Source organism: Erinaceus europaeus, chromosome 7, assembly GCF_950295315.1.
Source record: "Erinaceus europaeus chromosome 7, mEriEur2.1, whole genome shotgun sequence".
Lineage (NCBI taxonomy): Eukaryota > Metazoa > Chordata > Mammalia > Eulipotyphla > Erinaceidae > Erinaceus > Erinaceus europaeus.
Window position 1 is genome coordinate 22,676,086 of NC_080168.1, and position 15,960 is coordinate 22,692,045.

Here is a 15,960-nt window from a genome sequence, read left to right on the forward strand (position 1 = left end):
TAAGAAAATTGTTGAGTACATCACAGGACAGTGACTGAACTAGAATTTAATGCTAAACATCTGTTTAAAGGTCTTTCCCTAAAGTCCTAACTGGACTTATTTTATACGTGGACAGATTTGTATAGTGGAAAACTGAATCTCTGACTGGGAAAGTACCTTTCTCAGGTACATTCAGTTTTTAAAAGTAGAGAGACCAGAAGTTGATCCTGACTCGGCTGTGACTCTCAGTATGACACCGAAGTCGAGTTACTCAGCAGATATTGACTAGAATATGCTATGTGTCTGTTCTTGCAGGTATCGTGTACCGAAAGGGCTTGTTCCGGTGGCACTTGCACTCCAGTGTAGAGACATTTATTAAACAGTAAACAAATTCCTGATGCAATTTCAGTTTGAAATGATGTCAAAATTGCTGCTTCACCATGTGTGTGACCTGGGTTTCCCCACTGCATTGAAGGAAACTTTGGTGCAATGCTCTCTCTGCCTCTCTCTATATATATCTTAAGAAAGAGAGAGAAAGAAAGAGAGAAAGAGAGAGAGAGAGAGAGAGAGAGAGAGGAAGGAAGGAAGGAAGCAAGGAAGGAAGGAAGGAAGGAAGGAAGGAGTAAAGAAAGCAAAAAAGAGCATGATATATGGAACTTGATACCCATTTTAGAGAAGGTGAGCAGAGAAGGCTCCAGGAATGACATTGAGCGATAGTAATTCATACAGATTATGCTGAACCATTTTCATCTCCTATATTAAATACAGAAGAAGACAAGGAATATTTTCAACATAAGAGTGACATAAATAATTTGTTTATGAAAAATCATTCTGTTCTCTATGCAGACAGTCATTCTGCTTTCTGTGCAGAGAACCATTTAACATGGAGCAAGAAGGGAATGCAAGACATTAATTACGAGGCTACTGTCAAAGTCCAGGGGAGACACAACAATGACTTGGATGAAATGACTGTAGTTGTGGATTATTTGCCTCCAATTTGACTGAACATGGAGCTGCCAGAACTTGCTGTCTCTATGTAACTATAATAGTACTGAATAAGACTCACTGAAAATGTTAGCTACTTCTTGCATATCTTTTAGTTTATATTTAAAACCATCCCTCTGTACCCCGTCATTTTTCCTCTTTTTCCTAAGTAATGCTTTTGCTATTTTTGATTTTTTTTAAAGTTCCGCATAAATTCTTGAATAAGCTGTTCAATTTCCTCGAATTATGTCATTAGGAATTCAATAGGAATTCTACTGATTTTATAGATTGCAGCTTGCTGCTGAGAAGTCACAAGGATTATTTTACAGCAGATTTAGATTTTTAAAAACCCAACAATGCACATTTAACTAAAACAGATTTATTTGTGAAAATTTTAGAGAAACCAAAGTGTTTATTAGCATTAGATAGAAAAATTAGAGAATTTTATCTGATTGCCAAATATTTTATCTGATTGCCAAATATTTTTATATAGACAGTCCCTGACTTTTAAACACACATAATATATAAGTATATTTCTTACTACTTTCCTACCCTGTGCGCCTTTTATAAGCCTTTGCAAAAGACCTTGGGCAATTTTTATCAGTATTTTCTCCATGTTACTGCTTCAACAGTGAATACTGAATAAATTATTCTTCATTTCTAAATTTATATCTCACATAGGCATATGAAAAAGAATTGCGGTGCCTTTTCTCTCCTTCTTGTCATTCTTGTGTAAGCAAATGGGATCTTGGTTTCTATAACTATACCCAGCCTGGAGGCATTCATTGATTTTTAGTATTAATATCAGTATTGTTAATGCTTTTTCATTTTGCTTCTAAAATATTTTCCCCATGAGTTAAATGAATCATTTTGTTAACCAATCTTTTTCTTTGCCACAAACTGCTAATTATGTACTTATTTATTTTTTAATGAATGATTATGTAGTTTATTCACTGTTGGATATCAATTTTAAATCAAGAAGAAAAAGTACACGCTTACTACATTTGTAGTGAATTCATTACCAAATAGAATAATTGGTGAATTTATTGAAATCTCACCTGTAGTTTAACTCCTGGTGTTACAGTTGAAATACAGGCTCTAGGGAGCACATGTAAATTCAGGATTTTTGAGGCTTGAATATTGAATATAAGAGCTTCATAATAATGTTGTCAAGGGGGGGGTTGAATTTTGTTAAATTTGTTTTGGCTTGTATGGAAGATTTTTCAATTCTGTTTGATAAATAGCTTTGTGAAATCAATGAAACTTGATGGGTTAAGCATTGTCTTGTATACATTGCCTGATGGTAAAATCAATTGACAAATGGAGGTTGTGAGGCATTCAGTAAAGTCTTCATGAAAAGAAATACAAATGATTTTTATTTATCTACCCAAACTAATTCTTCTGAAATCAAGTGTGTCTTTCTCAATAAAACATATAAGGAATATATTAGTGATTGTAGATAGTTGAATGCAACATAAATAGGGGGGGAAACAATACTGAGATTAAAAAGTATTTTCTTAATGAAATTGTATATAATAAAATCTTGAGATAATATTTAAAAATGATAATATTCTGAGTAATTAAATGTGGTGCTTGTAAATTTATTTTATTGAGCAAAAGAGTGAATCATTGTGGCACATACTGTATCAGAGCTCAGACATAGAATGTCATGTATGCAGGATTATTGCTCTATCACTGCACCATGTCTCCTGTCATCACATTTGACCTTTAACTGGAAGATTTTGTTGTTTTTGAGAAATACCCCTAATATTTATACTCTATCCCCTGATTTCACATGATATATACAAATATACAGCAAAAATGCAAACTTGTGTCAATCTAGAGTAATTTTCTGAATATCAGTTATGATTGTTTTCATAGTAACTAAGTGAATATTGTGATAACATTTGCAAAGCAATGTGCTATATAGCTCAGAAGATGCAAAGTAATGAATAACATATAACAACGGCCTTTGTTTGTTTTGAATTGCTAGGTCCTTATATATGCATAATTTTATCACTCTGGCAGACATTTTTTAGAAGGAGAGAGAGGAAGAGAGAGCTGGAAAAAGACATAGTGAGACACCACAGCACCAGCTCCCCAAGGACTATGTCACGCCCTATAGTATGACAGGGTTTGAACCTGGACCATGTTCATAGCAAGGCAAGTGTTCTACAGATGACTTCTCTATCTGGACCAGCGCCTACATTGAAGAGTTTACAGCCTTAGGCTGAGTGGTGGTACAGCTGGTTGAGCGCACATGTTACAATGCACAAGGACCCGGGTTCCAGCTCCTGGTCCCCACCTGTAGGGGGAAAGCTTTCTGAGTGGTGAAGCAAGACTGCAGGTGTCTCTCTCCCTCTCTATCTGCCCTTTCCCGTCTCCATTTCTGACTATCTCTATCCAAGAAATAAAGATTAAAAAAAAAAAAAATCCACCACTCCTCGTGGCCATTTAAAAAAAAAGTTTACAGTCTTTATGGTTTCTTTTTAAAATAAATAAGCTGCTGTAATAAATTTAATGACTAACTATAATAATTTTATGACTATTTCCATAGAGGCAAACAGATTGAGAAACACGAAAAGTGTACAGGTTACATGACAAGTATTTTCCCTTAGAGATTTTAAGCTTCTATGAAAAGGGTCAGAAAACAGTAAATATTGTAGAAATCTTTTCATTTAGATGTTGATATACAGACTTTCATATATTGATATTAAAGTATGAATTTTTAGTTCTTACTGAAAGAAATTTGTTAACTTAAGTTGTATATAAAATTGCATCCTGGGGTGGGTGGTGGCACATCTGGTTGAGTGCTCACCTTACAGTGTACAAGGACCCAGGTTCAAGCCCCTGGTCCCCATCTGTAGGGGGAAAACTTCATGAGTAGTGAAGCAGGGCTGCAGGGTCTCTCTGTCTCTCCACTCTCTATCTCCCCTACCCTCTTGATTTCTGGCTGCCTCTATCCAATAATAAATTAAGATAATTAAAAAATAAATATAAAATTGCATCATGACACTGTATGTATTTTAGAAATGATGCAGTATATTATTAAATGCTTAATCATGCTATCAATAGTCCTATAAAAATAGTTTTCTCTTTTCTGCTAGGGTTTGGGCTTGAACTTTATGCCTACGTGATTCTGCTGCTCCTGGAATACTTTGTTTTGTTTGACAGATTGAGAGACACATAGAGGGAGAGGGAAGGCAGAAAGGAGAGACATGAAGGGGGAGAGACACCACAACACTACTTCACTGTTAGCAAAGCTTCTTTTGTGCTTATGCTCCTATGTGGTGGGTGGGGAAAGTTATTTAAAAGAGTCAAAGGGACTGGTGGAGATTTACCAGGTAGAGCATTTATCATGTGTGAGGACCAGGGTTCCAGCTTCCAGCCTACAATTGTAAGGGGAAAACTTCACGAGAGGTAGAAAAAAGACTGCGGTTGTCTGTCTGTCTGTCTATCTAGCTATCTATCTCTCTGTCTCTCCCTTTCTCTCTCCCTCCCTCCTCTCTCTCCCTGAACCAAAAAAGGAAAAGAACTGAAGTGGTTGCTAGGTTTTCCTAAATTAAAATATGTAATCTGTATTTCATAAACCCGTAAACATCTACCCTCATAACTACACAAAAACTACATTTCTGTGGGAAGGAATGAATCCCTGTATGGTGTATGAGAACCTGGTGATGGGAATAGGGAGAGAACTCCTTAGTGATAAGAAGTTGCTAGAACTTAGGAGAGATGGGATTTTTTTTTTCCTAACATTTTAAATGTGAGGTTTTAGGCAAAAACTCTGAAGAGTTAATATTGATTAGACAGTCTATTGATTGACCTGTTGTTTCTGATATTTTAAAAAATGCACCATAAACTAAATGATATAAACATCAGTAATTATTTTTCAAATAATTTCATTGGCGAATAATGATTTAAAGAATAGTTAACACATGGGTCCAGTTTCTTATCTCCCTGTGACAGGTGTCTTTATACAACTCCTGCCACCAACCCAAGTCCTTTACTTACCTGAAAAAGTCGTGGTGTGTGTGTGTGTGTGTGTTTGTTTGTGTGAGTATATGTGTATTATTCGGCTGTAATAAATGATCAATTTTTCTTCTTTTCCATTTCTTTTTTTCCACTGTTGCTGTTATTTTTGGTGTTGTTGCTTCTATTATTGTTATTTGATAGGGCAAAGAGAAATTGAGAAAGAAGGGGAAGACAGGGGGGGAAGATAGACCTGCAGACCTGCTTTACCACTTGCGAAGCCACAACTTACAGGTGGGGAGTGGTGGACTCAAATCAAGATCCTTGTGCTTGTCCTTGGTCTATGCACCATGTGTGCTTAACCTGCTGTGCTCATGGTGCGGCCCCCTAATATATATATTTTTTTATAGTTCTGGAGACCAAAAGCCCAAAGTGTCTGTAAGGTTATGCTCTCTCTCTGAGAGCCAAAGTAGAATCTTTCTAACTTCTTTTTTTTAAGTATTTTATTTATTTATTTATTTCATTTTTGAGAGAGATGCAGAAAGAAAGACACGGAGAGAAACACCAGAGCCCTGCTCAGCTCTGGCTTATGGTGGCACAGGGATTGAACCTGGAACTTTGGAGCCTCAGGCATGAGAGTCTCTTTGCGTAAACATTATGCTATCTACCCCGCCCTCTTTTATTTATTTATTTATTTATTCCCTTTTGTTGCCCTTTTTATTGTTGTAGTCGTTGTTGGATAGGACAGAGAGAAATGGAGAGAGGAAGGGAAGACAGAGAGTGGGAGAGAAAGAGACATCTGCAGACCTGTTTCACCGCCTGTGAAGCAACTCCCCTGCAGGTGGGGATCCGGGGGGCTCAAACTGGGATCCTTACACCAGTCCTTGCGCTTTGCACCGCATGTGCTTAACCCACTGTGCTACCCCCCGAGTCCCCCCTGCCCTCTTTTTAACTTTTAATGGTGCCCATCAATCTTTAACATTCCTTACTGCAGTCTTTGCCTATGTGATTATATGATTTTCTTCTATATATCTTTTTTTTAATTTATTTATAAAATAGGAAATATCAACAAAACCATAGGATAAGAGTGGTAAAATTCCACACGTTTTCCATCATCAGGGTTCCATATCCCATCCCCTCCACTGGAAGCTTTCCTATTCTTTATCTTTCTGGGAGTATGGACCTAAAATCACTATAGGGTGCTGAAGGTGGGAGGTCTGGCTTCTATAATTGCTTCCCCGGTGAACATGGACGTTGGCAAAATCAATCCATACTTCCAGCCTGTCCCTCTCTTTCCCTAGTGGGGCAGGGCTCAGGAGAGATGAGGTTCCAGGGTATATTGGTAAGGTCATCTGACCGGGGAAGTCAGGTTGGTGTTATGGTACCATCTCTAAGTTGGTGTCTGAAAAAGCATATAAGATATAAAGAAGAGCAAATTATTTAATAATCAGGAAGGAACCTAAAAGCACAAATACATCAGGTGAGATTTGAGGTCTCCGTTTCGGAAAAAATTAGTAAGTCTATTTTAGGTGTATTCCAAGGGGTCTGTGACTTTACAAATTTTTGCCTGAGCACGATCCTCTACTACTTGAGGAAGATGGATCTGGCAATGGGTGCAACCTAGAAACTTCCTAGCTATGACCACTAAGTGAGAGTTCAGAGCCTTCTGGTCATCTTCCACTATAATTTCTCCCGCTCTGTGAGTGTGGGCCAGAATTCTTTATGGGGTGCTGAAGGTGGGAATTATGGCTTTATTAATTCTCAGCTGGGCATGGGTGTTGGCAGTTCAATCCATAACCCCAGCCTGTTTCTATCTTTCCTTAGTGGGGTAGGGCTCTCAAGAAGTGAGACTCTGGGACACATTGGTAAGGTTGTCTGACCAGGGGAGTCAGGATGGAATCACCTGTGACATGGTGGCTGAAAGGCGGTGAGAACAAAGCAAGACAAATGATTAATGAACAGGAGCCAAAAAGTAGGTCTTTTTCAAAGTTTATATTGGAAAGAGACATGCCAATGTTTTCCTCTAAGTATTTGATATTTCTACTCTGGTAGCCATATTTATTTTCTATCTGGAGCTTACTTTACATAAATTTATTACAAATTAAGTAACTGACTCAAAGAAGTTAAGTTGGAGGTGAGAGTATTTTGCAGACACCCATCACAGGGAAATGAGAGATTACACCCATGTGTCATACTGTAAACCATTAACCCCCCAGTAAAGTAATTTTAAAAAGAAAAGACATGTAGAATTGAATAGTGATTAACCAGACTGAGTGGTGGGAAAAAGTTGACAAAAAATGGTGATAGAGTATAAACTTACAGCATAAGGTCAATAAGTTCTAAGAATGTAATTTAGAACTTTATAGGCATCTGTATTATGTTATATATTTGAAAATTGCTCAAAGAATAAACCTCAGTGACTCATCACAGAAGAGAAACCACAATTATGTGACTTACTGGGTATGTTATTTAATATTAGCATGATAGTCATTTTATATAGCTCAATAAATTTGGGGGAAAAAGAGAAATATTTATTAGTATATGGGCTTGTGATTCTTTTATGGGGCATGGGGGACTTGTGATTCTTAATGTTACTCAAAATATTTTATTCAAAGCATTAGATTAATATGGAATTGAATGTTAAAGGAGATGTTGTCATTGGACTTGTCATAGAAATGTCATTTAACTTCCTGTGTATTCTTGTCTTGGCAGTGTGCGCAGGAACAGAGAACAAGCTGAGTTCTCTCTCAGACCTGGAACAACAGTATCGAGCCTTGCGCAAATACTATGAAAACTGTGAGGTAGTCATGGGCAACTTGGAGATAACCAGCATTGAGCACAACCGGGATCTCTCTTTTCTGAGGGTAAAGCTATTTCTTTTTCTTCTCTTATGAGTGTGTCACAGTGCAAATAGATAATCTAGGTTGCTTGTACTTGATGGCTGTGTGTTCTGCTTGGCAGGGGCCATGACTGTAAGTAAGAGCACCAGAAAAATACCCATCAAAAGAGCAAGAGTAGCAATGTTACCGTGACTGACACCCTGACTTGAGAGTTGTAACTGTTACCCTAAGATTGAGAAAAAATTCTGCCAGACATCTGGCATGACAAGTCTGTCTACTTCTGAATTAAAGGCAAGAGGAAAGCAGGCCGAGTCTAGGAGAGTCTCAGGACCACCAGATAAGAATTGATAACTTCAGATAATCTTATTCTATTCTCTCTGTCCCTTTAGAAAATTTAAATCATTCTATATTATCCTAATGATACAGTACTGTTATTTTAGAAGAAAAATGGCCTCTGTTTTTGAAAACTTACAAACTAAAGTAGACTCACAGGAAATTATAAGTGCTCCTAGAGGTTGCTATGTGCTACCCAGAAATAACAGGTTCTTTGACAAACATTTTGGGCCATCATTTATCCTAATTTTGCTAAACACACAATTAGTCTGCAATGCCTTCAATTTATTGTTTTAATTTTATTAGTGATTTAATATTTATTTACAAAATTATAATTGGGGAATAATTCTGCACCATTCCTACCACCAGACTTCTGTATCCCCATTCCCTTCATGGAAAACTACAGTAGTTCCCCCAAGGTTGCAGATATGGGTCGACTATTATTTCTGTAACTATCTGTCTATAGTTTTATGTATTTGTTCATTTTTTCCCCTATGGCCTTGCACTCTCTTCCCTCCCAAGTCACACCTACACCTATTACTACTTCTAAGTGTCCTTGCTCTTTACCTCTTCTCTCTCTGGGTCCGGATGGAATTCAAGTTCAGAGTCCTCTGGTCATCTTCCCCTATCATTTCTCCCCCTCTGGAAATATGGACCAAAATTCTCTAAGGGGTGCAGAAGGTGGGAATTCTGGCTTCTGTAACTGCTTCTCTGCTGGTCATGGGCATTGGCAGGTCAGTCATACCCCAAGCCTATTTCTGTCTTTCGCTAGGGCTCTCAAGAGGTGAGGCTCCAGGACATACTGGTGAGGTTGTCTGCCCAGGGAAGTCAGGATGGAATCATTATCACATCTCTAACTTGGTGGCTGAAAGACAGTAAGACATAAAGCAGAACAAAATGATTAATGAACAGGAACCAAAAAGTAGGAATAGAGCAGATGAGAATAGGGATCTTAGTGTGCAAAGAAGTGAGGAAGTCTATTTTAGGTATGTTCCTAGGGGCCCATCACTTTTGTACTTTTTACTTGAGTTTGATAGCTAACATGGAGTTGGACAAAACATGGTGTCATAGTTGAGAATAGTGCTAGAAAGTTGGATCAGGGCAGAGTGTAACTCCTAAACTTGAAGAAAATCTACAAATAAACATAAACTGTTTACTCCATTAACCTCACCCAGGGCCCATATCCAGTGTTGCTCCACATTATTTTCAGTTCAGTTGTAAATTGTATTGCTATTGCTTGGTTTTCCCCTTTTTTCTGACTTGTGTATAGAAATACCACAGATTTACTTATTTTGTATCCTGTCACTGTACTAAATTTATTATTAGTTATCTAGTAGCTAACAATTTTAATGACATTTTTATTTTTCTATTTATTTTATGTTATCTATGAATAGTCATAGCTTAATATCTTCTTATCCTAATGGTTTTGTACTTCTTTTTATTTCACTTGCCTTTTGTTCCTTTGACTTTGTTTAATGGTGACTTAGATTTATTTACTCAAGTAGTTTTATCCAAGAATACAGTAACAAGTGATCTATATTGTTCTTCCTTCAACTGTCTTAATGTTCTTTTAAGTGTATAATTCTTAAGTACTCTTTTTGTATACACATGTACATAGTACATACATACACTATTTATGTGTATACATAGATTTCCATATATGTTACTAATTATTGAGTTGTCAGAAAAGTCATGTTTTTCCTGACATTTTTCATTATATTTTTATGTATTTTTACGCAGAAGATGCATTCATGACTTTTCTGACAATCCAATGTATAGATACTAATAAGTAAGCCAGTATCTGAATAAAAATATTACATATTTTATGTTATTTACTTATTTATTATTGGATAGAGACAGAGAAATTGAGAGGTAAGGAAATAGAAAGGGAAAGACACAGAAAGATACCTGCAACTCTACTTCACCACTCATGAAGCTTTCCTCCTGCAGATGGGGACCAGGAACTTGAACCTGGGTGCCTGTGCAGTGTAGTGTGTGAACTTACCCAGGTACTCCACTACCTGGCTCCAAGAGAGTTACATTTTGTTAATAGTATGTTTGAGTTATGGACAAAAAAAAATTATAATTATGAAAAATTCAGCAAATATATTATCAAAGAGGTATTTTGATTGAATAGTGAGAATAAGTAAGATTCATAAGATGCAAGAGTGGAAGAGAAGGACTTCCTCCCACTGGGAATAATTTAAGACTGGGAGAATAGGTCCTAAGCGAGAGTTAATAAATTATACTCAGTGTACTACTTTAGATGCATAGCATCTTCCTGCAGATAAATCACATGGGATTCTTGCTCACAAGAAATGTATACTTGGGGCCAGGCAGTAGTATGTGGTTAAGTGCATATAATACTAATTGAAAGGATCTATGCAAAGATCCCGGTTCAAGTCCCTGGTTCCCCATCTGTGGGGGCGAGGGGTCGTTTCTCAAGTGGTGAAGCAGGTCTTCAGGTGTCCATCTTTCTCTCCTCTTGTCTATCTTCCCCTCCCCTTCTCAATTTCTCTCCGTCCTATCCTACCCACAAAAAAAAAAAAAAAAAGAAAAATGCTGTCAGGAGCAATGGATTCATAGTGCAGACACCCAGTCCCAATGATAACTCTGAAGGCAAAATTAAATTAAATTAAAAAAAGAAAGAAAGAAATCTATACTTTAGTGTAAATAAAATACTAAGTAGGATAGGTAGAAAGTCTTAACCCATAGATCAGTATTTATGAGAAATCAGCATCTGGGATAGGAATCATATACCATCTTAAGTCAGAACTGAATAGTGCTGTGGTAATAAAAAAAAACAATTAAAAAAACCTGGAAATTGTATAAAATAAAATAGCTAAGGGAGATTGAAAAATGGCCAAGAGGTGACTTCACCAATGTGTCCCAGAACCTCACCTCTCTAGCAGGGTTATGGATATCAACCTGCCAATGCCTATATCCAGCAGAGAAGCAATTACAGAAGCCAGAACTCCCACTTTTTGTACCCCATAAAGAATTCTGGTCTATATACCCAGAGGAGGAGAAATGATAGGGAAGGATGACCCAGAGAGAGAAAAAGAAAAAAGGCCATTGGATTCATAGTGTCAGCACCAAGCCCCAGTGGTAACCCTTGAGGCAAAAAGGAAAGAAGGAAGGAGAGAGTGTGGGAGGAGGGAGAGGGGAAGGAAGGAAGGAAGGAAGGAAGGAAGGGAGGGAGGAAGGAAGGAAAGAAGGAAGGAAAGAAGGAAGGAAGGAAAGAAGGAAGGAAGGAAGGAAGGAAGGAAGGAAGGAAGGAAGGAAGGGAGGGAGGGAGGGAGGGAGGGAGGAAGGAAGGAAAGAAGGAAGGAAGGAAGGAAGGAAGGAAGGAAGGAAGGAAGGAAGGAAGGAAAGGGAAGGAGGAAGGGAGGGAGGAAGGGAGAGAGATAAGGCAGAGAAAGAACCATAGGGGAAAAAAATGGGCAAAGCACAAGGACCATCACAAGGATCCCGGTTCAAGCCCCTGGGTCCCCACCTGCAAGGGAGTCACTTCACAGGCAGTGAAGCAGGTCTCCAGGTATCTGTCTTTCTCTCCCCCTCTCTGTTTTCCTCTCCTGTCTGGATTTCTCTCTGTCCTATCCAACAATGACATCAATAACAACAATAACAATAATGACAACAACAATGATAAACAACAAGGGCAACAAAAGGGGAAAAAAATAGCTTTCAGGAACAGTGTATTTGTAGTGCAGGCACCGAGCTGCAGTGATAACCCTGGAGGCAAAAAAAAAAAAAAAAAATCCAGTTTTATGCTCATATCAAACTAGGAGATTACTACTGTTTTGTTTGGAAATTGTTCCAATTTCTACTCTTCATGGGAACAGGTTACTCTGGTAGGCTGTTTCCCTCATTTATTATCTAAATATGTTCTAGAAAGGTGCCTAACATATAGCAAGTGAATCTGTACTCATAATAGTTATTATAATCACTACTTCACATTATTATATATTCTCCAAAGAACATGTATGTGCTCTTTTCAGCGTAATGCTTCCTGGCATGAATAAAAGGCAGACACGGGCTGGGTCAAACAGAATCTGTTCCCATGAGGACTTGGAATTGTAACTGACAGCCTGCAGTTTCTGTATCAGCTAGTTTCTTGACTATTTGGGTATCAGAACATGGCCTTTTTTCCTTACGATTGTAATGTCAAAGAGAAATCTGTAAACAACAGAATGGAGTCAACTCACTGAGACACACATAAGAAACAGAGAAAGAGATCGTTGATCCCAAATTACTGGTTCTGAGAACAGCTTTCCTTCCAACCATTGGGAAGATAGAGTATCATGAATCTTGATAGTGTCTTTGAAGTGATTTCCTGTCCCTTAGACTAAATCATGTTGTTTTCTTTCACTATTACTAAAATAGTCCATTTTGTGTATCTCCCAAGAGTTCAAAAGCAAACCAAATATGTGTGTGTGTGTGTGTGTGTGTGTGTGTGTGTGTGTGTGTATAATTTTTAAAAGCTATTATGTTTTAGAGATACTTCCTTAATCTTTGGGAGATACACTTTTTCTTTTCAAAAATTTTTTTATTATTATTTCACCCTCACTGCTTATCTCTGTAAACACCTTTAACCTAGCTTTGTTGTAATCTTCAATTTTTTTATTAAAAAAAATATATATATATACAGTTGACAATATTTAGCATTAGACCTCTGAAACATCACATAGTTGGCTACAAAATGGGCCTTAAAACTTATTTTCCATGTACTTTATATCACCATCACAAAGATTAAAAGATATAAAAAACAGAGAGGCAAAAACATCTATGATGTTGGACTACTCTCTTCCATTTTGTGAACTTCCAAACAAGGTGAAATAGAGCAAGTAATGGGATGAGCCTTCATTAGAACTCTTAAAATTTTATTATTCTCTTTGCTTCTGCTAGCATTCAGTAATTCAACACTTCCAAAGGGTGTCTGACTTAACACTTTGTATACCTTCAATTTATTGTCTGCTTTATACATTCATTCCAAGCAAGTATTAAGAGTCATCTACATTTAAAATATGTGATATGTAATGCAGAGTATATATAAGGAATGTTAATGCCTTTTAAAACTATTACAATAAAAATTACGATTTTAACCTGTATTTCATACTTAGTTATATACAAGTTGTTTTGGAAATAAAAGTATATAGGATTATGATGATACATAATTATATTGGCCTGGAGTATTAGTAATATCAGGAATCTGCATGCTTTATTCTCTGGCCTTAGATTGTAGTAGTCACACACATCTATTTGTTACTGAGAAATGAACTGTATTAATAAATTAAAATGTGTTTGCAAATTAATATTTTTTGTATTTTAATATCCAGACCATTTTTTCTCTTAATTAATTAATGAATTTATTTATTTAAGAAAGGAGACATTAACAAAACCATAGAATAGGAGGGGTACAACTCCACACAGTTCCCACCACCCATTCTCCATATCCCACCCCTCCCCTGATAGCTTTCCCATTCTCTATCTCTCTGGGAGTATGGACCCAGGGTCATTGTGGGTTGCAGAAGGTGGAAGGTCTGGCTTCTGTAATTGCTTCCCCGCTGAACATGGGCGTTGACTGGTTGATCCATACTCCCAGTCTGCCTCTCTCTTTCCCTAGTAGGGTGGGGCTTTGGGGAAGGGGAGCTCCAGGACACATTGGTGGGGTCCTCAGTCCAGGGAGTCTGGTCAGCATCATGCTGGCATCTGGAACCTGGTGGCTGAAAAGAGAGTTAACATACAAAGCCAAACAAACTGTTGAGCAATCATGGACCTAAAGGCTGGAATAGTGCAGATGAAGTGTTGCGGGGGGCGGGGGGGGGTGTAACTCTCTGCAGCAAATTAATATTCTTTTTTAATTTTCATAAGCTATTGCATGCCCCAAATTGTTTTATAAAATATCATTTCCCACAATCAATTTAAAAACAAATGTGTTCTATGAGAAAAAAAAAGTCACAAATTCTGAAAATAAAAGCAGCTACTTTTACTGTATATTTAGCTAGGCTGCAGCAAGAATTGAAAATAGAAGAAATGTTACCTTTTAAAACTAGTTTAAAACAATAGCTTAGTATTCTTTCCTTACGGAAATCTTATAAAATAGTTTCTTTCTGCTGCACCAAAGAAAATTGTCTGCTCTTAAATTCAAAGATCATCTCTGCCTTTAGTTAGTAATCACTATTTTAGAATGCAGTGGAGGTATTATTGTCTTTTATTAGGATGTATATAGAATTTTTTATGCATGAGGATGTTGGCTTTCAAACACTCCCTGAAGGATATTACATTTGCATTGTTTTTCTTTTATTTTTTATGTGTTCTTTTTTTTTTATTGCAGAGACATTGCACATAAGTGATTTCACAGTTCTGGGTCAACTTTTTCAAAGGCAGATAGTCACCACAGCATTGAAGGTCCTGTGGCACAGTTGTATTTCTGTGTAGTGTGCTACGGGCTTAAGCCTGGTGGCATGGCTGCAGGCTTGGGGCCCTACCAGTGAGCTCTCTCCCTCTTCTACCTTGCATTTGCTTTCCTACATTGATGATGGCTTTACAGTTTCATTTTCTCACATACATATAGTTCCTCTCTGTTAAAGACATTTGTTTGCAGGAAGGTAAATAAAGTTGTAATTTAGAGATAGCCAGATTCATCTTTAGCATAGTTTTGTTTTCATAAAATCAGAAAGGATGCTCAGTAATAACACAAGATCCAACAAATAACCCTCCTTTTGCCTGTTCTTTAACTGTTTTAAGTAACATCAAACTTTGGTAGCTTCTAAAAACGGTTTCAAAATGGTCAGATGCAATATAGGCATATGACATATGAACATTTCAGTCCACTTATTTTTTTGTGTTGTATTCTGTTCAAAGTAGATGACTCAATTTAATGCAACAGTCCAGTGGATTTTTTTTTTTTTTTTTTTTTTACCAGAGCACTGATCAGCTCTGGTTTACCATGGTGCAGGGGATTGAACCTGGGACTTCGAAGCCTCAGGCATGACAGTCTGTTTGTATAACCATTATGCTATCTACCCCTACCCCAGTGGATGGTTTTATGTTTGTGATTTTTCTCCCCTTCTCCCCCCCCCCCCACTTACATTGAATTTTGTGCCTTGGAGAAGTGTCTTCATGGTATGATTTAGTAAATCCCTACCTTGAACAACTTCTGTTTAAACATGCACAATACTTCATTCCTTGCCACTAGAAAATGATTCATTAACCATTTTGTCTAAATACTAACTGCCTCTACTTATTTGCCTTTATTATAACTTAGTAAGTACCAGAGAGTGACCTCTGTGAGAATGACTGTTTTGGAGATTGATTAAAATCAGAATGAAAAGAGTAGTCATGTTTTAGTATCATTAAAATTAAAGACATAAATAATACTTCAGTGAAATTTTTGTTGTATAATTAGTAGAATCCACATATTCTAAAATTGACTTAAAAGATTAAGTGTATACACATTCTAGTTGGGACATATAGTAAGAGAGAGCAAGCCTGAGTTCACATTCATGAAGAACTTAGTAAGTTAAACAAGTGGCACACATGGAACTATATAGACAGTAGCAAGGATCCCGGTTTGAGACCCCAGCTCTCTACCTGCAGGGTGTCACTCACAAGCAGTGAAGCAGGTCTGCAGGTATTTATCTTTCTCTCCTCCTCTCTGCCTTCCCCTCCTCTCTCAATTTCTCTCTGTCCTGTCCAAGAAAAAATAACAGCAACAACAGTAATGGGAAAAAAAGATGGCCTTCAGGAGCAGTGATTCATAGTGCAAGCACTGAGCGCCAGCAATAACTTACCTGGAGGCAAAAAAAAAGGGGGGAAGGGGAAGGGGAAGGAGAAGGGGAGGAGGAGGAGG

At 37.4% G+C, this 15,960-nt stretch overlaps 1 protein-coding gene across 2 annotated transcripts in view; it reads left to right on the forward strand.

The window, feature by feature from the left end:
* ERBB4 (erb-b2 receptor tyrosine kinase 4) overlaps positions 1 to 15,960 on the forward strand; it is a 1,141,529-nt gene that overhangs the window by 398,579 nt on the left and 726,990 nt on the right. For both annotated transcript variants that reach the window (XM_007524518.3, XM_007524517.3), the window contains exon 2: positions 7,645 to 7,796. In XM_007524518.3, the coding sequence (XP_007524580.2) occupies positions 7,645 to 7,796 (152 nt within the window). The remainder of the gene's footprint in view (positions 1 to 7,644; positions 7,797 to 15,960) is intronic.